Below are 22,846 nucleotides of genomic sequence, written 5' to 3'. Positions count from 1 at the left end.
CTGAATGTTTCTGCGTTCAAAAAACTGGTATTTTTGCTACTGTACGGCAGTCCACTGTAGTGATTGTAGAAGGGATCTGATCCCTTCTTTATCACCCTTTCTTCTCTACTTACTCCACAGCAAATTTGAAGGTAACAGGTGTCTGCTACCTTTACAAACTTTGTGTTACAGATGTCAGGTAGAAATAGCTAGGCCTACTGACTTGAACATCAGTGTTATCTAGTTTTAAAACCTACTGAAAAAGGAGCCACAGATGAAGTCTTTCACAATCTTTAGCCGCTGCCTCTTTCTTCCCAGTGCTGTGATCTCTTTTTTTTTTTTTCTTAAGGAAGATGCAAGAGTTTTGGGATGGAACATTAGGAGGCATATGGATAGTAAATGCCATGGGTAGGGGGAGGAGGGAGTAATAAAATAAAAAAAACCCAACTTTATTTATTCTTGACTTAAGGACTCTGAATTGAAAAATGAACAACTTTACATTTTTCTGTTCATACTGCAGTTTACAAATGCATTGAAGGCTAAGTTGGGGGTGATCTTTACTTGAAGTAAAAATATAACAAATGAAATTGTGAAAGGGGGTTAACAGAAGAAAAGATACTGGTGTACAATAAAACGGATTTTATTGCAAAAGTAGAGAAGCTCAGATTTTAGTGAGTCTCCAAAGCTACATCTCACAGAGACCAAGATGGCTTAGATTTAGCCTTGTATTTTCTATATCCAGGTTTTGCAGTGAGTACCTGCAAAACCTCATACCTAAGGCATCTAGCATTCTCATATCAAAGCCTCTATAGAATTAATCTCCTCATCCCCCAATGAGTTATCTTTTCTCCTTCCTTCCTTCCTTCCTTCCTTCCTTCCTTCCTTCCTTCCTTCCTTCCTTCCTTCCTCCTCCCTTCCTTCCTTCCTTCCCTCCCTCCCTCCCTCCCTCCCTCTCCTTTCCCTCCTTCTGTCTCTCTGTTCTTTCCCACCTTCCTTCCCCTCCTTTCTTTCTGTCTCTAGTATCATACTATGTAAAGCTAATTCAAACAAGCAAATTTATTTGGGATAGTGTTTGATACTGGTTAGTATTATTATTTCATGTAATTGGCTGTGAAGCATTCCTCTGAAAACAAAAAAAAACCAAGCCAACAAAATGTGCTGTCACTTTTTTGGCACCATCTTTAATCTCAAGTTTGGCATATTCATATTTCCTAACAAATGCGTCTATCATATCATCTATCATGGAATGAAAGAGAGATTTCTCTAAGGAACATTTTTGCTGCCAAAATAGGGCAACAAAGAGGAGACTGTTTTGTTTTTATCTTTTCCTCTGAATACTTGTTACCCCTTATTTAAAAGAACAGTATTTTAGTAATAAGTTTCATTTTGAACTCAAACTGTTCAGAGATTTTCAGAGGCAAGAAAGGACAGAAATCCGGCTGACCAAATGGCTATCATCAAGACATCCTTCCATCGCAGGACCAGATCAGTTGTGCCAAATTTTTTCTACTGAAATACTTGTCCAGTCTGTTTTCAATAATTTCCGAAAGTGAAATTCCACACCAACCCTATATAGCCTCTTCCTTTATTAATAAAATAGTTTCAGGATTATTCTTTGTCCTGAACGAAGCATGGGAGAACTGTGAGAGAGAGAAAGGCATACTGTGTAGTGCCTGGTGGGATGTATTCAGGGACAACGGAAAGGGGAGGTGGCATTTAGACTCGTAACGATAGCACAGGCAATAACTGAGGTAAATAACGTTTTCTTTTGTCAATTTGGTTACCAAGTTCTTCTGCTCTCCGCTGTTCACCAAGAGCAGTATGGTCTGGTTTTGTATTTAGGCAGTGCCTGCCTTCAGGTGGCATAGCTGCCTGTTTTAAACTGAAAGTGATTGAGGGGTGAGGGCAGGGAGGGTGGAAGCTGGTCCCCTGTATTGACTTAATGAGGATTCCAGAATAACTGTTTTTTTCATATTTGCAAACTGTTCGGAGTCAGGGAACAGCCTGGAGAGGAGATGAACAGTGACTTCTGCTGGTTTTACGTGTGAGGGGGCTTATGGGAACAGTGCAAGTGTTTCTGCAGTGACTTCTTGAACGTGTGTGCCATGCTTCTGATTTAGCCTGGTATTACCTCTCTGGGAACTGTCCTTCCTACCTTCGCAGGGAGTTCTTTCACCATTGCATCTCTCTGACTCCAGTCCTACAAAGAGGCGGTCTTTCTTCTCTGCCATTTCCTACCATTCACTTTCCCTTAAGAAAAAAATTACTATTTTAGTATACCTCAAAAGGCTAAAGCAAGTTTGGATTCACAGGGCTTGTATGATACGTCTCAGTTCTTCCATTTCAGAGCTGGATTGTAACTAATATAATTCCTTGCTGGCAAGAAGCAGCAGAGAGCTGTGTTGTCTCAGGAGCTGTCAGGAATCAGAGTTGTGGTTCCAGGAATCAGTCTGTTGTTTCCCTTTCATTCCTAAGCTGGTCCTTTTTGCCGGAATAGTTTATTGTCCACTTTGAACTGCCTCTAAAGCATTCAAGAGAACACTTAAATTCTTGCCAGCCTCTGTCATGTGCATCGGTGAGGGTTTGTGTTACGTTGCACTTCCATATATTCTAGAGCGAGAAAGCAAATAGTCTTTCCTCAATGCATGCAGTGCTAGCAGGAAAAGTTACCTCATATGTTTTCAAGAAGTAGTAAGTACTGCCTTGACATCTGACTAAAGATACGGGAAAGGAGAATGAATTTTTAAGAAATTGCTCTAGCATTATCTGTTTGCAAACTACCAAATGCACTACTATTCAGAACACAGAGTAGAAAAAAGAAAGCATCTATTTCATCAATCTTGTGACTTAATAACATTTATTGCAATACAACACAGAATTGTGGAATAAACTTTGCCAACTAAAATTTATGTCATACACTGACAAAGTAATTATATATGGTACTTAATGATATTTCACTAATTCATCCAGATCTTGGCTCTTGAATCCTAAGAGAAATTATCTACTAAGAATGTTTATCACTAACATGGCTAATAAAAATCTTGGCAAGAAGAAAAAAGAGCTGTCATAATAGACCCTTCCCACTTCAAGAAAATGAGTGGAATTGTGTGCTAATTATTTTTCTTCCATTTTTCCCCCCTTGCAGAACCTTCCTTTTTGTTAGAGATGGTAACCCAAATAAACGGAATGTGCACAATGAGACATCTATGCACTTACTGTGTATGGGACCTCAGATCATGATCTCGGAAGGAGCTCTTCATCCTCGCCTGACACGACCCTCAGAAGATGACTGCAGAAGAGCAGATTGTCTGCAAATGATCCTGAAGTGGAAGGGAGCAAAGCTGGATGAAGGACAATATGAACGAGCAGCCATTGATGCTGTTGATAACAAAAAAAATACACCTTTGCACTATGCTGCTGCCTCAGGGATGAAAACCTGTGTCGAGGTAAAAGTTCATATATAATCACAAGTCTATATACTGGTATTAGTAAATGACACATGGAGTGTTTCATAAAGCTGTTTCAGAGAAAAAAATCAGATATAGTATATTGAAATAACTTTTTAATTCTATTTTTCATTAATTGGAAAAATTACAAAGATAAACAGCCCAAAACGTACACTGTCTGTAGAGAACAATGAAAAAAAATGGATTACATATATAGTAACTTCATGACATAAACTCCTCAGCATGAAGACGACTTGTGTAGGCTTATAAAAATTGGAAATAATTACAAGACTGTAACACTGGAGAAACAGTTTTAAAGGTAGGCATAGGCATACCTGTATGTGTAAAGAGAAGTGAAATAACTGCCTGAGAGAAAACTAGAGCTCTTTTTATTCTGCTCTGTAGCTGAGACTGGGAAATGCTGTCCATGTTTCAAGAACAAGTTTGATGTCTTTAATTTACAGTGCCCAGCTTTTTTAGAGGATGCCATACATCTGTGCTAACATACTTAAAGATAATTACCTTTTTACAAATTAAAAATTACTTTAATGTTTGTGAAAGTAGTGGATAATAATAATTGGGAATCATAATGACTTTGAAGGTCTCCCACCAAATTTATTTTTGAACTATACCAAGCAATGAGGACTAGTATTTAATTGTGCTGGTAATTTAATTTAAAGAACACAAGAACAGACATCTAACATTTTCAAAAACAACTAACATTTTCATAAGCCTGTCTATTATAACATCAAGATTTGTATTTTGAATGGTAACGATTAATTCAGAGTTCAGCATTTATATGTAAAATTTAGGTTATTTTTCTTCTCTGTATAACTTCATGGTTATTGAGACTACACTTCACTCATTAACTTAGTATCATCAGCAAAGTTTATCACCTCATTATTCACCTGCTTTTCTAGATAACTTCTGCATATCTTAAACAGTCAGGTCCCAGGACCTGTGGGACTTCACTGGTGACCTCTCTCTGCAGTAAAAACTGACACTCTCCCTGTGCTTTCCTGATTTTCTCTGGAGCTATTTTTAGTATTGGTGTTACTTTTACCACCTTCTAATCTTGTACCATGACAGATTTAAGCAATAAGTTACATATTATAATAAATAGTTCATATTTGAGTTCCATTAGGACTCATGAATAAGTACCATCTGGTGCTGGGTATTATTTGGTTTACAGGTTGTTCTAGAACCTCTTGTGCTGAGACTTCAATTTGAAACAGACTTTCTTTTCTGTCCTTCGTAAAGCATGTGCGGTACATCCACAGAGAATCTGGACTCCAACAATTCATATCACTTTTCTGCTTTATGTTATTTGAGATTGCTTTTGCACTTTGTCCAGCGACCGACTTTACAAACACATTGACAGCTTTACTGTGTGATGTTTTAAAATGATTTATTCTGAGTTGTTATGCACTTGGCATACTGCTCAAAAACCATTCAGAGCCTTCTTCATTGTGATTTTACATTTACCTTTTCCAGATTTTGTTCTTTACATATTCTTCATCTGGAGACAACTTCAGCTTCTTATTTCCCGTATGATTGTGTCCCGTTGTTCTACCTTCACAGATTCTTCTGATGTTTCTAGAATTTTTTTCCACACTTTTATTTAGTACCACTTTTTGAAAGTAGGCAGTGGATTATTTGTCTTTCTTCTGCATCTGCAAGAATGGTGAATCTAAGTACATTTTGGGAATTGTTATTGAGTGGTTCTTCGACGGTAACATTTTGAATTAGGTCTTGTAGACTACTCTGGGCAAAGTCAGGAGTTGCTTCTCCTCTCGTGTTTGCTAATTATTTTGTTTATTATTCAATCACTTATGTAGTCTGAAATTTTAATTTAAGCATCATGTATTAGCATAGCATTTTCTCAGTATACTTGGGAGACGTAGTCACTGAAGTTCCCTTTATTTTTGTGATTTTTGCCCTTGCAACATTTCTGTTCATGGTCAGCATGTCACTTTTATTGTTACAGTTTTGGTCAGGTGGTCACCAAAGCTTTTTTTTGTTTAGGTCCAGAATTGTATTCCACTGGGATGCTCTGGTATTTGTTGATAGAGTTAGTTTATTTATCTGCGAGTTTGGGTTGGGTTTTTTTATTTAAAGGTAAATAGCACCACACTTCCAATACTGTGAACTTCTCTGTGAGTCTCACATAATATGTTCTGTGGTATTACGTTGTTACACTGATTGTATTCTGTCAAGTTTCCAGATATTGTCTGAAAATTCTCATTTAAAATTTGTCATTTCAGTTCCTCAGCCTTAGCTGTGCACTATCAGCTGAGCACTGGATGCTCCTCTTTATCTTCTGTTTTTTCATTAGTCCCCTCTTTAAAAGCTCAGATAGTGTCTTTTTATTTCCAGTAGCCAACACTTCTTTCATTCTGTTAGTACGAAGATCATCCTTCCTAGTTTTCTGCACTTCTAACGAATGGAAACTCAGCTTCCTTATGCCATTTTCTGTGCTGTAACTTAAGCCTCTGTCTCTCTGGTCCCCTGCTTAGTACTGAGAGGAGTTAAGAGGATGCTGCTGTTAGATACTGATACTTAACCTCCAGTATCACAGACTGAATCTTGCCCCTGTACCTTCTCTCTTCTCTGCCCCATGTTGTTACAGCTCCACAAGCTCCACACTAGCAGTTTGTCTTCAACATGTCCCTAGAAATTATTTACACACTTAACTGATTTTCACCAGGGAGGCAAGCCACCGTGCAGTCTTTGCTAGCTGAATTATACTCAGACCCCGCTAATTATGTACACGGTAAATTAATTATACACAGGTACTGCCTTGCTCTTCCTGTCAACTAGAATGAATCTTTCTTTATTTGTATGGTTATATGATTGATTTAGTGCCTCTTTTGATGCGATTGATTTGTAAACAAATATCAGGCTGTCTTCTAGGTCTATGTTAATACTGCTTTTATCTTGATTGTCAACTTTTAATTCTTTTTAGATTTGATAAACAAAAATATTCATTGCAAATGGCTCTGTACTTTTCTCTTGTTCTCTTTTTTAATGCCACTTGTTTGATCCAGCTGCCTGATAAACTCTGGCTACAGGGGTTTTCAGTCACAGTTGTTCTATCTAGCCTTCCCCAAGAAGATCCATTTGCTTTTAAACATTATTGTACATTAGAGGACAAATGTGCATGTCATGTCAGAAAATGGGAGATACCAGGATTTAGCATTTAATGATCTTTTTGGGCAAAGTTGGTGAAAAACACTCACATAAAATTGTTTAACATAAGAATGGTTGCTTCTGGTAGAGAAATGGTGAACAGAAGAAAAGTTTAGTAACCAGTTTCCAACGTATTTCAATTTCTGGTATTTACAAGCTTGCTTACTCACATTTGTGAAATATTATGTCTATTACACTGATTTGTAAAGTGCCTACAGTTGGACCTATATCAAGATATACTGCAAAAAAAAAAAGAACAATTACATTATCCACAGAAACGCTTATTTCTTTGTGTTCTGTGTCTCTGCACTTGAGATCCCCAGGTAACATAGACTTCAAATTTACAAGGGATTTGAGCAAGGAATCTTCTGCCTCATGCCCCCAAATGGGGCTATACAGTGGTATTAGAGGTAGACACAGTTCTTCAAAAGTTTCAATTTCAAAAGCGTGAAGCAAATGGGGTCACACAGTAAGATCCAGGCAGACTATAATATCGGCAAGAATCACAGTCACTGCAGACTAAATTGTGGTTCTGGAGCTAGGCTGCAGCTTTTAACTGCAGACTGTAAAATCAATTGGTTTTAAACTCATCATGAAAGTTCATGGTTTGTGTTTCTTCACAAATTATCGTTCTATTTCTCACTGTCTGTGATATGATTTATTAGATGAATCCAGCTACTAGACTGCTAGTTCCCCATTTAATTATATAAACTGGGTTATGTTATCATGACAATACGTACTGTTCAATTGACTAAACCATTTCTGACTCTAATTCGCTTTGTCTTTGAAGAAGAATTTACAGTCTGATCCACATGGATTGCTATTTGCCAGAGTTTGGACACAGTTACGTAGTCTAACTAGGCATGGTTTCTACATTAGAAACATAGAGTACACCCCCAAGTTCAAACTTTGTTATGTGCCCTACCGTAGGGTAGAGGACCTTGGATCCTACGATTAGTACCTGAGATATCTTAAGTCCTCCAGTATAGTCTGTAGTCCTTCTAACTCCTTCAACAGGAACAGGATTATGAACAGGAACGCTACATTAGGAAAAGCCTGAAACAGAGCCTGGTGAAGGAGTTTAACAATGATCTCTTTGTTCCTGGAAGTATTTGAGGATTAAAATTCTTAACAAAACAAAAAGAGATAAAAAACCCAAATTGCCTAATCCTCAAGTCATCTTCCCTCTCTCCAGTAAACTGGAGGTTACTTAGAACCCCAGGAGCGCCTTTTGCCCAGTTTTGTGGTGGTTACTCTCACTTCAGAGCAGCATTCCTCTTTAATCGTCTCCTTTTTCCATAACTTTTCAGGAAAGCCCCAGCATTGTATCTTCCCCTATCCCTACCACACCCACAAAATGAAAGGAAAAAACAAACATAGTCTCTTGTGGGTGAACCACCTACTAGTTCATTTGTTCAGAGTTGATAGTCAAATGTGCCGTCTTGATACTGCTCCATTCATGTATTAAATTTCTCCTCTGAGCAGAACAGCTGTGAGGAACCTAGTGCTAAAGATAGTTTGGGCAACGTTAATGTGCTTACCTTAAAATACTGAATAGAAAAAAGACAACGTTCATGCTGAATAGATTTGATTTTATGCAGATATAGTCTATTCTATCACAGCATATTTGGCATATTAAATGACATTTTTGCAATTGTTTAAATTATTAATGTGATTATTTAAATTATTAATCTCCTTTTAATTACTTAAGAGACACAGGCCTTTTTAACAGTGCTTCCAGAGAAATATGGCATCATTATTAAAAACTTGTTGATTCGCATATTCCTCATCTTGCGGATTAGATTTTGAGCTGCATAGGTCTATAGACTGTTCTTTCAAGTATATTTATTATTTTTCTTCCTCAGAAGGTGTCTTAGTTGCTGCAGTTAAATTTCTGTTAGAGTTTAAAATGTACAGACAGAATGTGAAACTCAAGTTTTTGGCAATGTTAGGAAGTTTAGATAGAACAAGGTAACTGTAGGCTGGGTATCTTGATAATTAGCCTAGTACTATCTTTATTTCTGCCTGATACGCTGCTATGAAGATAAAATATGGTGTCATACTTAATGACACTGATATCTTCTCAACTAAATTTTGTTATTGCACGGGTTTGTGGTATTTTGGGGTTTGCATTTTTTTTATTTTGGAGAACGTGGGAAAAGTTTCCAAAGAACCTACAAGAATGATTGCAGGTTTGTAAAATACATTCTGTATTTTACAGTGACAGGTGAAGGAAATAAAATCTGCTAAAGAGAAAAGTAAGAAGTGACTGATCATGATCTAAAAGGTTTATGTGGAGAACAGATCATTTGGGGGAAATTTTATTTTTTTTAGAAGTATAAAAATTAGAAGCTGAGTTTTGAAATATCCTGGCTAAAAATACAGGATAGCATTGTTACAGCCATCATGGTCTGAAGGCAAGATGATGTTTATAGATTTTAGTTTTATTTAGAAATAAGGTGAATCATTTTAGTAGTGAATGATTGTCCCGGGTGCTCCATCATTAGAAGTTTAGCACATGTTATAAAGACGTCATAATAAATCAGCAAAATGGTCCACTGCTGGCCTTTAAAATCTGTAGCATTTGTTGTCCTTGCTTATATCAGATCAGTTTATAGCAGGGGGCAAAGTTGGCAAGGTAATGAAAGCAGCACAATTAGTGTTTATTAGCTAGAGACTACATTTCTGGGTGGTTACTGGCAAGAGACAAGGTTGGTGAAGTGGCACAATACTAGACCATATTAGAATTATTTCATTTCACTTTTCTCATGTCCTCAAAAATAAGGTAGAGTTACCAGTAGTATTATGTGCTACCTGTGAATTGGTACCCCATCTTCCTTCCTACCCAAGGATTCTCCCATTTTCTGTCACCACCAGTGTACCAGTGCTGGGAAGAATGGTGGAGTTATACCCATATATAAAGAATATTTAAAGGTGTATCTACCTCCATCTTGCTTGATGACCTCAGGCCCCTCATTTTCTACGGAGCACTGGCCATATCAGTAGAGCAGAATTTTAGCGTTTAAAACCTAACAGAGACATTGTGCAGCATTGCCTTGTAACATATTTCTGAGATTTTGTGGTTCCATGCAATTACGGTGGGTAGGTATAATTATGTATGAATTCAAGCAGTAATTTATTTAATAACAATAGAGGATCTTTGTTTCCCAAAGACCATTGCTATTATATTTGTCTCTTCTTTCTGTTTTCCTTGTTCATATTTTTTTTGTTCTCTTCTTAACTGACATGCCTTTTCTTCAGGGTATTATTTGAGTTGGTAATTAATAACTGTTTACTTTGCTGTTTTACTTTTCAGCTTCTAGTAAAACATGGTGGAGATTTGTTTGCAGAAAATGAAAATAAAGATACCCCATGTGACTGTGCAGAGAAACAACATCACAAAGAGCTGGCTCTTAACCTGGAATCTCGAATGGTATTTTCACGTGATCCTGAAGCTGAAAGCATTGAAGCTGAATATGCTGCTTTAGACAAAAAAGAGGTCAGAGGATACTTTAAATTTGGGGTATTTTACACATTTATATTTGTAGCAGTTACATTGTGACAAAATTCTGCAAAGTATTTCAGTAGGTACTGTACTTTGTATTTGTAAACCATTTGATTTTAACACACCTCTTTATAGCTTTCAAGTTAAGCTCAGAGAACATAACAAATACATTGTCAAAACTAAAGAGAAGTTTTATTCATATATTTAATTATGTGGACTGTGTTGGAAGTGTTGCAGGCTGTGAGGGTGGAGGAAATACAGTGAGGCCAGTAAGCTGGGAAACAGTTGCTCTAAACCAAACATTTTTTACAGATTTTTTTTCTTATGATGCCTTTCTGTCTAAAAATGAGGGCAGGAGAAATTCTGAAAAGGAGAAAATCTGTGGGATAGAATAGGGAAAATGTTGTGGTGGATCTTCCTCGGCTGAGACTGGGTTGAATGTCACCAAAAAACAGCTGAGTAGTGCAGGATTTCAAAACAGTGCATTTACTTTCTTGTTTTATAACATGATGCCTGAAGCTACTGCATACCAGAACTTGTATGAAAAACAGATAATAACAGGTGGTGTTATTTTGAAGTCAATTTTTGAAAGAGAGAAACAATTCACTGACACAAATTTGCTTGAATTCTGGTATGCCTTACAGAAGACTGTGATTAATAAGGACAATTTGACCAAAAAGATTCTGAGCAAAAGTTCCCTCCCCGATCCATTATCAGATTTTAATTAACTAAAATTCTAAATAAGAATACATAGATAAATTATATGATTCAGTAAACATTATGAAGTAATTCTGTGTACATTAAAGGACAATAGATTTCTGTATGGCTACTCCCTTCAAAAGTAGCGTGGCCTTGCCTTTTACTAGCTTAGCCCACTTATGACCTAATGAGACCTAAAAGAAATTTAATTCAGATTTAGGTATGAGTAGGCTTAGATCACATCAACTGTTTCCCTGAAAAATGCCATGCATGGTCATTTTTATTTGAAAAATGCCATGCATGGTCACTTTTATTTGAAAGTAAGAAAGTCTCTGTACTCTTCAATTCATTTCCGACTGATTTTCTTGAATAAATTAAAACATAAACAAGCTTAATTGGATTGTTTATTCCTAGATGAGAGGTTTTGAGATAAGGTTAATATACTTGAATTGTACATTGAAATAACAAATGTAATTAACTCATTTTAGTTTCTCTGAATATTCCCATATAGAGACACCCAAATTGTTGTAAGAGTATAGTTTGAAATTATATTTCCTCTGTTGGCAAAACCGCGTTAAAGGACTGCTGCAGTGTCATGCCATGATTGCAGTTTACCACTCCTTTGGTTGTACAAGTAGAACTATTTGGATGGTTATGCTGTCGACTGAATTATAGCAATGATTTGGCTTAAAAGAAGAAAAAGGCTTAAAGAGTGGTAATATGTAATTGTTTTATTTAACCTGAACAATTTTTATCATTATATTTATACCATGGGTTTGCTGGCATATGCACCAGCACAGCTAAAACAACAGTGAACTTACAAATCTGGGTGGGGCAAATCAAGAACCACTTGAACAGGCTTTTCAGCAAGAGAAAATAATGTCTCGTGACTGTTTAAGGTAGATGCTCAGAGCAAAATCAGCTTAAAGACTTGAGAGTTACAAGGGACTTGAGTAAAAGGTAATTATGTGTTGTGGTTTAATCCCAGCCGGCAGCTAAGCACCACACAGCCATTCGCTCACTCCCCCCCGGTGGGATGGGGGAGAGAATTGGAAGAGTAAAAGTGAGAAAACTCGTGGGTTGAGATAAAGACAGTTTAATAGGTAAAGCAAAAGCCACGCACGCAAGCAAAGCAAAACAAGGAATTCATTCACTCCTTCCCATGGGCAGGCAGGTGTTCAGCCATCTCCAGGAAAGCAGGGCTCCATCACACATAATGGTTACTTGGGAAGACAGTCGCCATCACTCCGAACGTGCCCCCTTCCTTCTTCTTCCCCCAGCTTTATATGCTGAGTGTGACGTCATATGGTGTGGAATATCCCTTTGGTCAGTTGGGGTCAGCTGTCCTGGCTGTGTCCCCTCCCAACTTCTTGTGCACCTCCAGCCTGCTCGCTGGTGGGGCGGTGTGAGAAGCTGGAAAGGCCTTGACTCTGTGTCAGCACTGCTCAGCAGTAACAAAAACATCCCTGTATTATCAACCCTGTTTTCAGCACAAATCCAAAACATAGCCCTGTACCAGCTACTATGAAGAAAATGAATTCTATCCCAGCCAAAACCAGCACATTCTGTTAATTTGGGGTCACTTCACTGAGACTGTTAAAAGATACAGTTCTGTTCCTCATTTGACTTGTTTTTAGCAAAGTTGTTGAGTGTGAGAACTGAAATGCAGGCAGGCCTGCAGACCTAGGTCCATCTGACATACCAGGGTAGCTTTCCCACATATTCTAAAGGTTCACAAGCCGAAAAATGTCGGCCTGGAATTTGGTACACCAATTGATGGTCTTGGGGCTTCACATAGAGCAAGTCTGCCTTCATATGCTCCCTTCTGGGTTTTTTTTCCCCTTTCTTTGTGACTTTTCACTGGGATAAGTTCTCTAACTTCCTGTGTAATTGTAACAGCACAAGTGCTAGCGCAAGAGAGATGCCAAGAGCATGTAGCCAGGGGAAGTTCATTTTTCAATCTTAGCCCTCAGAGTGGCCAAAACTAGTTGGAAAAAAACAGCCTTAGAAAAGACTAGCACTGGACTGCAATCCAGATGACTACATGTCCTCATCCTCCAGGTCTGTGGACAAATGTCTGGGATCGGCAGAGAAAGCTGCACTTACTCCTGGCTATGGTGATGCCTCCAGCTGTTATCTTAACGGGGCATGAGAATTGATCCAAAAGCCTTTCCCAGAACACATATCCTTCAGCAAAATTGCCCCTCAAAGATGGTTTTCTAATTTTTTTCTCTCAATTTCATTTTTAAAAAATACTAAACACTGAGGGAAGCGAGTGTGCAAAATGCTTGTTTAGCATAGTATTTAGATTGTAATTGTTTGGTGATGCCCTTTAACATCCTTCCAAAACACAAAAAATTAGTTCATAAAGAATTAAAAAACTTTGGAACACCAAGAAATGCATTTTCAAAGTCATTTCATTTCTTGAATGAAGGTTAGAGGAAAAGATAAAACATTTTAAAACCATGAATAGGATTTCTTCCCAGGCAAAACAGCCAAACAGGCTTAACTCCGGTGTTTATGATATGCACAGTATTATCTGGAATGATAGTACCCAATACCTCCCCTTCCAGACCTGCCATGTTTACAGCAGAAAATAATCTGCTTTTTCATACAAAGCAAAAGATTTTTGTAGTGCTCTGTGCAGTGTCATTGAATTAAGTGCGTGTATGCAGAGTACTAACAAAGCTTTGTTTCTTCGTGTTGTTCTTCACATTGAAATATTACCAAGGAATTATGTGAGTGTTCATGTTTAGAATTGAAACACTTGTAATAGTTGAAAAAATAACCTGCACATACCTTTCTTTGATTACAGAGGCTTTCAAGCCATTAAGAAATCCAGGTTGCTGAGTAGACCCACATTTCAAGTTTGAGAGCCCGACAGCAAAGAGCTGTCCATCTTCCAGCAGTTCAGTTTACTCCTTCCACAAGGGTTTCTGAATAAAATCCATTTCTGTCATACAGCTACCCAATCTTTTAAAATCTCATTTTACTACAGTGCTCCCTGAAGCGTATTTTTAAAGCAACATTTCTATTTTACTTTGTTTTTAGTACACCTCAAACATTTTTAGTGATCAAATTAGAGTAGCAAACAGGCCCTAATAGTTTTGAAACACAAACATGATTCTTAAGTGTGTTTCCACAAAATGCAGTCTGGAAGGAAAACAATGTACCAACACACACATAATCTGTATTTCCCTATGTAAAATGGAAATGCTAAATATTTTAAGAATGGAGTATAAGGTATGACTCTCTTAACACTGTAGTTAGTTGTAGCAAAAGAAGATCCATCTGTGATGTGTGGGCAGTGGAAAGGGTATTAGAAGACAAGCCAGGAGAGTATTTCAGATGACCTTCTTTGTCTTGATTCTTTTCTCTTACTTCGTTGATGAACAATCTCAAAAAAACCCTCTCCCTTATATAAAATCTAAGTTTATATTAATCTTTTAAATCTAATTGAAGTTACACGAAATAATATCTGTAACTGATTTTTTTTTTAAACTGCTTTTATAAATTTTGGTTGTTTTATTTGCACAGTCTTTTAATTTGCTGTTTATTCTAGCATGGGAGCATATTTCTCTTGGTGATGTATCCCTGGAAGATAACAGGCACCTTCATTTCAATCACATCATGCAATCATGCAATGTTTTAAACTTACATAAGAAGCACCTGGGAATGAGCAGAACTTCACAGCAGATCATCCAGAACAGTCTTGGCTCTCAGACTCATGGAAATACTGTGTGCAATAGCAAAGTATATAATTTCTTAGTTCATTTTACATATGTGCCACTGAATACTGTAGAAATACACTGCTAGTGAGTGTATCACAGATTTATTGAGTGTATAGTAATTGGATGGTTTTCTTCAGTTCCAGAATTGATGTCATAAATATATATATAATGCAAATATCATAAACACAAGTTATCTAAAATAATTAAAATGTACTTTATTTCTACAGATAGAAAATGGTTTATTAAGTGAAAGAGAGAAGGGGACTACAGGTAGTTAAGATATATACACATTTATATACATATAGTGCATATAATTATACTTGAATGAGTTAAGTGGAGTATAGATAATTTTTTAAATATATGACTCCTTTAACTATAGAACTCCATCCACCCATAAAGGAGGATATTTACATGAAGTATATTTGACACCGTTTAATTATACAGTCGTCACTGTAGCAAAGAGTTACTTTGCCTTTGTCTATTTTAATGGTACTTTAAAAGTGAAGAAAATAATAATAGTTTGAAATGAACTGTTAAAATAATCAGCTTACATATTAAAAGAACTTTCAGGAGAAAAACAATTATAAAATTTATGATATCTAAATATTAGTGGTAAAAAAATGAGAAGAAAATAGTTAAAAAGAAGGGCTTGTGAGAATACAAAAGTCTTGAAATCTGTAGTGAGAAGCTCACCAGTGGATTAAAGTAGTAACTCAAATAGTGTATTCCAAAATCATTATATAGTTAAATGATGCTGATATTGAACAATGCCTTTTTCACAGCAAATATCAATAAAGAGTTCCTCCATAAATGAATATTAAAGGAGGTCTCAGAGCATCATGAGCTGTAATCAAAATCCTTTACAGTATATGGCAGTGCAGAGAAGTCATCAACGTTTGAAGTAGTTAAGAACAAACCTCTATGATATTACATAAAGGGTATACATCCTTATAACTAAAGACTGTCTTCGCAAGTCTCTACAAGACTATGTCTTGTACACATGAACATTTTTAAGGGTTCTCATTGTATAAAGCCTTCACTCTGGAATTACCAGATTAAGCTACTTAATAGCGACAGCCTAAAATTTCCTTTCTTTCAGCTTCTTCTGTGGGCTCATATTTTATGAAACAAATGTCTAAAGTTTCAAACACATTCTTAAGGAATATTTCCCTCATTACTTAAAAAGATAAAATTAGGATTCTTAAAAACCGCAGGATCCAAAAATCCCTGCTGGGTTGTGTGGAATGCTCCAGCTGAGATAATATAATAGTCTGTTACTCAAGGGAGATAATTGCCAGTGTTTGACCTAGAACCAATCAGTTAAATATAATTTTGAGCGTATCTGCAGTTCAGGATAAAATACTAGGTCCTAATATATGCATGTATGTTGCAGGTTTAACAGAAAAGACATTTCTTTTTATGATATATGTGGTCTTCAAGAATTGAATACTATTGTGCTGACAAAGCTACTTTTACAATTGCAATTCAAAATGCAGTTCAGATTCAGTCAAGATGATTTACCCTTTGCTTCCATTTTTTTTCAGAATATTCTTGCAATTATAATCAATCAGGCACCCAGCTGTTTGTATCCCTGTCTCTCTGACATGTTTTTATAAATGATCTCTTTTGTAAGAAATTAAGTAGGTCAGTCAAATTCCAGCATGCTATGAATCAAGTGGCCCAGATTTATTTCAGTGCAAGCCATTAACGTTCAGATTGTCCTTTACTGAGTCATGAATGATCAGCAGTGGAAGGACGTACAGAAACTCCCTGAACTTGGGCAATCAAGATAAAGGTCAGGACACTCACAGTCCATTTCTCTTCTGCTTTTCTTGCTTTTTCAAAAAGGACAAAGACCCAGTGCAGAGTCATGGCACCATTACTCTTGCCAATCACAAAGTTTCTAATACCAAGAAGTTCCTGTTTATATTACTGACTAACTTACAGAAGAGGCCCTTGTGGGAGTCAGTTATGGTTTTAGATGCATTTTATGGATTTTATTGTGGTATCTAGAATGTAGGAAGCATGTTATGTTTTTAGAGTAGGTGTCTCAAAAGAAGAAAATTATTTAGAAGCCCAGGTATCCATTTCTCCCCATCTCTTATACCTTGCTGCTTGTTATCCTCAAAGGGTTATGCGCACAGTAGACTTTTACTTAGATTGTAAACTTCTGAAGACAGAACCAGTCTTTTGCTTCACGTCTGTGTATGTATGCATGCATGTGTGCACATATTAGCTAGCACTGGAGGGTCCTGGACTATGCTCTACATAAAATCAAAATATAGAAAGTAAATAATAATGGTGTGTGGTCTTAACTGTGGTTATATGTTACTGCTGCTGCTCTGTGTCCTTTCTTCTCCAGATTGGTGAAGACAATTGCCGTTTGGTGGCCAGGTTCCTAATTAGTCCTGAGCACATACCAGTTTTATGTCAAATGCTTTAAATCTTCTGTTAGCTATCCTTTATATAAATAAAACCAGTGCATGTAAGAATAATTTTTTTACATATCCTTTCTGTATCTATTCTCTGTACATATCCTCCCACTTGTTTTTCTCTTTCTACCTTTTGGGCATTTTCCCTGTGCAACACTAACAAATATATTATTTGCTGTCATGTTCTTCCTTTCTTAGTTTTAAAAAGGAGTCTGCAAAACATGTGTATGCATCTCCAGTATCTTGGTTGGAGCTAATTCGGAATCCTGAAATTATTGCCTTTTTGTTTTTCTAATTTGACCTTTGTTTAATGCTGTAATAAGGGGATGGAGCTCCAGACCAGGAAGGCAGCTGGATGATCTGCTCTGACTGTGTAGGGCTATCAGAGTTGGCCACTGTTTCTCAAAGAGAGTTTTGACATCTTCATGTACAATGAATCCTCAACCTTGGAGATACTCAAAAGCCATCCGGACACGGTCCTGGGCAGCTGGCTCTAGGTGACCCTGCTTGAGCAGGAGGGTTGGACCAAATGACATCCGCAGGTCCCTTCCAACCTCAACCATTCTGTGTTTCTGTGAACCTCTAACTGCACGTCTCATTTATCCTATTCATGACTGACTTCTCCATTTCTGTGAGGGTTGATATTGCCTCAAAAGACCTGTTCCTGATTCTGTTCACAAATGTATCCCTTCTCACTATCTAATGTCTCAATGTATCCTCCTCCAGATCAATTCAAAGTTAATAGGTCTCAATTAATGTATAAAGTTAGTGTCAGAGGATCTATATGCAATGTATGTTAACCTGTCCTTTCTCTTGGTCTCCCCTGAAATCCTTAGCTCAAATCTAGTCATGCATTCTCATACCCATGCCACAATATTTGAGATTTAATCACTTCAAAATTCAGTGGGATTCTGTGAAAATCTAGCTTTTTTGACTCGAGAGAGTCAATGTTAACTCATCATTTGAACATGGCCTCCAGCTATAATGGAGAACTCTAGAGATACTGTCTTTTAGATTTTGGAATGTACAAAGATCATACTATAAATATTGTAAAATGACAGTGTTTCCATATAACTTTACATGGTCATTGGTCTGCGCAATGAATAAATTTTGTCACATGTTACCTCACAGTTGAGATGATGATCAGTAAAAGTGCTTTGAGTGTTTTCATTTTAATATGGAATTAGAGACGTAACTGGAAAACACTGCTAGGCATAAATTGTCTGTCGTCTTCTTCTCAAAGCCATATGAGGGCCTAAGACTTCAGGACCTGCGAAGGCTTAAGGATATGCTGATCGTGGAATCTGCTGACATGCTCCAAGCCCCGCTCTTTACTGCAGAAGCTCTACTTCGGGCACATGGTAATCCAAAACCTTAAAGACTAAAGAAACTGTTTTCAGCAAAACCAAAATTGCAGTTGTATGTTTACTTTTTATTTCGAAGTAAAAGAGAAGTAGCAGTTAATCAAATACCAGGAAACAGTTCACACAGTACTTCAGAAAGAAGTACAGCTGCAGTATGTCAAAAAGCATTGAGGCAGACAGGGAAGCTGACAGGAAAGTGACTCAAACTAGGAATTATAATGGAAGACATTTTAACTTAAACAGTGTGGAGAAACAGAGCTTTCCTACTTTAGTGGGAGACACAGAAGTAGAACTTTCATGGTTTTATATGTCAAAAAAGTAAAATTCATTGTACCTATTTTTGTCAGACCATTGGTTTTCTGCCACTATACATTTGTGTATAAAACGGGATCAAAATTTATTTATTTATTGTTGCAATAAAAGCAGTCTGACCATTGTAATAAATGGTTGGAAATTGCCTTGGGGTTTAAAGCATACTAGTGTGGCGTTTGAATGATTTTTATAGTTACTCTTTTAATACAGGGTATACTTTTCTGTGTGTATATCTGTAACTAGTTTAATTTCACTGAAATCAGTCTGTGCTCTTGTCGTGTAATTTAAACTGGGGTTGTCAGAATGGGGATATACTGAATTCAGTGTGTTTGCTCCAGACAAAAGTATCACTCTGAAACTCAGTGGAAGCTTTAGGCTTTGATCAGCAATTCAAAACTTACGCTTACTGAAGCTTCTGCATTGTTACTATATGCCAAAGGAACTACTCAGGCAGTTAATGGTTTGCACGCGCATCACCGTATTGATGGATTAAGCTTTCATATGCTATTTTTGTGGGCTCCTTGTGAGAATAAAAGGGAGAGGGAAAAGTGAAATAGGAAAATATTATTTTAAACCCAGAACATTTGGCAGACTTTCCTGAGGAGGTATGGTACCTGAAACTCATCTCTTACATTATTTTCAATAGGTGGTATTTGTGTTCCTTTTAACATTGAATTAAGTCAACATGAACTTGTGCCAGTCTGATGATATTTAAGGCACAGTCTTTGCATATACATTTTTTTAACGTTGATTATTTGTTTAATTCTTATAATTCTCAGAATACTCTCATTAAGACTAAATATTACTAAATATCTGACTAAGTGGGTAGGCAGATTCTGTAACGTGTGCAGATATTTTGAAGATGATGATGATGGCAATACTGTTCAAACTCGCAGCACAGTCCATAATAAGTCCAAAAGCACTGAGGTTGATGTAAACTGTGGAGAAATGTCTGCCAGCATCTAGCAAGCAGGAATTGAAAGTTGAGAAGAAATCAGTCTGTGTTGGAAAGGTCATTCTACTGATGTTGCCTTAGTGATGTAGCAGTAACTTAATGCAATCGGCCAGTGCGGAGAAAGAAGCACAGACAATTTGCAAGTCATGAGAAAGTCAACTATTTTGCCTGTAGCTGTAGTCATATGCTGGAAATTATTCAAACAGAATTTATTTTATTTGAAATGAAGACATAGAATTGATTCAGCCTAGTAAAGGTAATAACAGCTATTTACAAAGGCTTAGACAATTGGGAAACATCAAATATGCCAAACTGTAATGTTTTTGCATTTAATCTTGAAATCCATAAAAGAATAATATGAAATCTTAACTTAATTCACACTTAATGTATGAAAAGCGTGTTTTAAATTCTTGGAAAGATCATTCTTACGTACTACTTTTAATAGTTTACAGACATGTAGTATTTAATCCAACAAACTTTGCTTTCTTTTATCGTATAACTATATCAATTTACTGACACAGGCTGTAGGAATTAAGAGTGTATTTTTCTTTTTCTTTTTTTTTAATTAAGAGACAGAAGTATGTAGAGTTAGAGCCAAAATAAAAAAATGTTATTATGGCAGTCATGAAAATAAATAACTTTACAGTTTTTCTACAAGTGTTTTTTCAACATTGTTCCTGTTTCTCTTCTAGTTCATTATACAGCAGTTGATTTTAGGATAAAAGAGAGGCAATTCAGCAAATATAACTACCTCATATTTTACTAGAACTCTTAAGTTAGTAAAGAAGACACAGTGGAATCCATTTAGTAGCATGTCTTAACCCTGGGTAATTTTAAAGATACAGTACAAACAAAGGAGCTCAAGAAAACTTTTAGCAAATTTTACCTGTATCTTAGCATCAGTCAGCTCCCCTCTGAAAAATTATAAGCTCAGGGTAATTTGAAAAATGCTAATAAAATTTGTAATTTTTGAAGTGTAAATATGTTCAGGGTCCATGTCTTTAATCAAATGAAATTAAACTAACCCATGATATGTTTTAACTTAGGCAAGTAAGCACCTGATCAGTAAATCATCTCCAGCTCAAAGGCTTTTTTTTCATATTGGGAGGGACCAGATTTTAGTATGATAGCAATCATTTGACAGGGGCAATATTTTTACTAAGTTCAGTGCTTAGAACATGTATCTTCTTTTTCCAGCATTAATACAGTATAGGAATACTATTTATCTTTTTCTTATAAAATCTAAAATTCAATAAAAATAACACAGATCTTTTGGTTAATGAGTTTCCAGTGGGAGTACCTAACATTAAAAAAACCCCTTTAAAATATTTATTTAAAGCGATAGGAAAAAATTGGGAAATTTATCTTTCCTTCTGAAATTCTAGTTCATCTGATCTGTGCATAGTGCTGATGATTTTAGATTCAAGTCCATATAGGAATTTGATAGATTTATATTTAAATGGGAACTTTTAAGCATTTTTAATAGAAAAAAACACTATTCTTAAGATATCTTTAGTATTACTCTTAGGAATCAGAAACAGAAAACATTTCAAACAATGATTAAGAAAGATGTGATTTAGTTTTAAGATCTTCATACATCATAAAATTTGTTTCACTAGTTCTTTTTTGTATATAAATGGGCAATGTTAATTATGAATAAAAATAAAGCATACAGTAACAATTATAGAATAAAATGTAGTAAGAATATATGAAATATTTTTTGCAATCAGGTGGGGTTTTTTTCTGTTTTTCCCCCAGAAATACATCACTCATATGCCTATATAAAGACTGGTAGCTCATTAGGTCGCAAATCTTTTTGTAATCCAGTTGTATCTTAGTCTTCTTCCTTCATTTGTAGCACTTGGCTTCATCATCTTAAAAAAACACAATAGATAAAAGTGAATCTATATTGAACAATTGCTTTTTTCATGGAAAGGGAAAATATTGAAAATTCTGTGGTGCAAGGGCTGTTACATTTTGATCTGTCTTTGCAAGTCACTGCAATTCTGGTTTCTGATTGAGTCTCCTAGCTACTACAATTGCTGTAAATAAATAATAAAAATAATTTTATTTAAGACTGATATTACAGGGAAAGAAGATGCTTGCAATGCAATTATTTACATAAATACATTCCATTATGTATTATCTTGGAATGTGTTCTGTAAAATTTAATGTCTAAAGTTCCATTCACTTACACTTTATCATACTTATTTCTTTCTAAATTTTTTAGCTTAGTGTTTATATATTCTTTTGAGGGTGCAGTTACAAAACATATTTTAAACATTGTCACCTGCATAATTTCCTGTATCTGTATATTTATTGAAGACTGGGACAGGGAGAAGTTACTTGAAGCATGGATGTCAAATCCGGAGAACTGCTGCCAGCGTTCAGGGGTTCAGATGCCAACTCCCCCTCCAAGTGGATACAACGCGTGGGATACGCTCCCTTCTCCACGAACTCCACGCACTACTCGCTCTTCTGTAACTTCCCCTGATGAAATCAGCCCCTCACCAGGAGACATTGAGACAGCTGTGGTAAGTTTATAAATAGATCTGAAACTACCAGGGCAAAAAGGGCTTATTTCTAAACATAGCACACCTACGTGGACAGGAGAGCTGCGTTGTCATCTCATTCTGAAAATAAGTTTGTAAAGGTGTAAAGTATTTCTCTTTCCAAAAGTGGTGAACAGAGAAGTGGACACCTTAAACATTCTATATAATAACACAGTCGAGCATCTGGCTAATGTAAAGCACTCTGTTTTCACCTTGGCTGTCACTCACAAAGTAGCATTTTAGCCAGCTACAGTCACATCAGTGCATTTGGCTCTTTTGAGCTTCTCTTCTCATCTCATACTTATCAAGATGTTCACTTTCATTGTATCCATTTCCCTGAATGTACTCAATGCTGTGAACCCTGCCTTTTGAAAATTTTTTCTTTAGAAAACAAAATTCTCTTTGTCTGCATTTTGAAATGTCAGCCCACTAGTGTACTGTAAGCTTATAATTACTTTTACTATGTGTGGGCTGCTTCAAGCGGTTTACAAGGCTATTGCAAATTTGAAATATGAAAGCGCCTTTCATTAAAATCAGTGTGGTTCTTTTGGAAGACAGAGTTCTCTTTTTAATAATCCGCAGCTGTGGCATTATAAAACTTTTGCTCCATGACCTAAGCATTTTTCTAGAATATTATATGCAGTCTTGCAAATGGATACTCCCTAGATCTCATATTAAAATT

General features: G+C 36.3%; 1 protein-coding gene across 3 annotated transcripts in view; it reads left to right on the top strand.

Moving 5' to 3' along the window:
- The window catches only part of ANKIB1 (ankyrin repeat and IBR domain containing 1), a 67,452-nt gene that overhangs the window by 19,021 nt on the left and 25,585 nt on the right, over positions 1-22,846 (top strand). For all 3 annotated transcript variants that reach the window (XM_009330518.1, XM_009330520.1, XM_009330517.1), the window contains exons 2-5: positions 3,125-3,425; positions 9,931-10,113; positions 18,225-18,342; positions 21,938-22,146. In XM_009330518.1, the coding sequence (XP_009328793.1) occupies positions 3,125-3,425; positions 9,931-10,113; positions 18,225-18,342; positions 21,938-22,146 (811 nt within the window). The remainder of the gene's footprint in view (positions 1-3,124; positions 3,426-9,930; positions 10,114-18,224; positions 18,343-21,937; positions 22,147-22,846) is intronic.

Source organism: Pygoscelis adeliae, unplaced genomic scaffold (assembly GCF_000699105.1).
Source record: "Pygoscelis adeliae isolate BGI_AS28 unplaced genomic scaffold, ASM69910v1 Scaffold27, whole genome shotgun sequence".
Lineage (NCBI taxonomy): Eukaryota > Metazoa > Chordata > Aves > Sphenisciformes > Spheniscidae > Pygoscelis > Pygoscelis adeliae.
The sequence above is the reverse complement of the archived record's forward strand: the minus strand, read 5'-3'. Positions and strand labels throughout refer to the sequence as shown.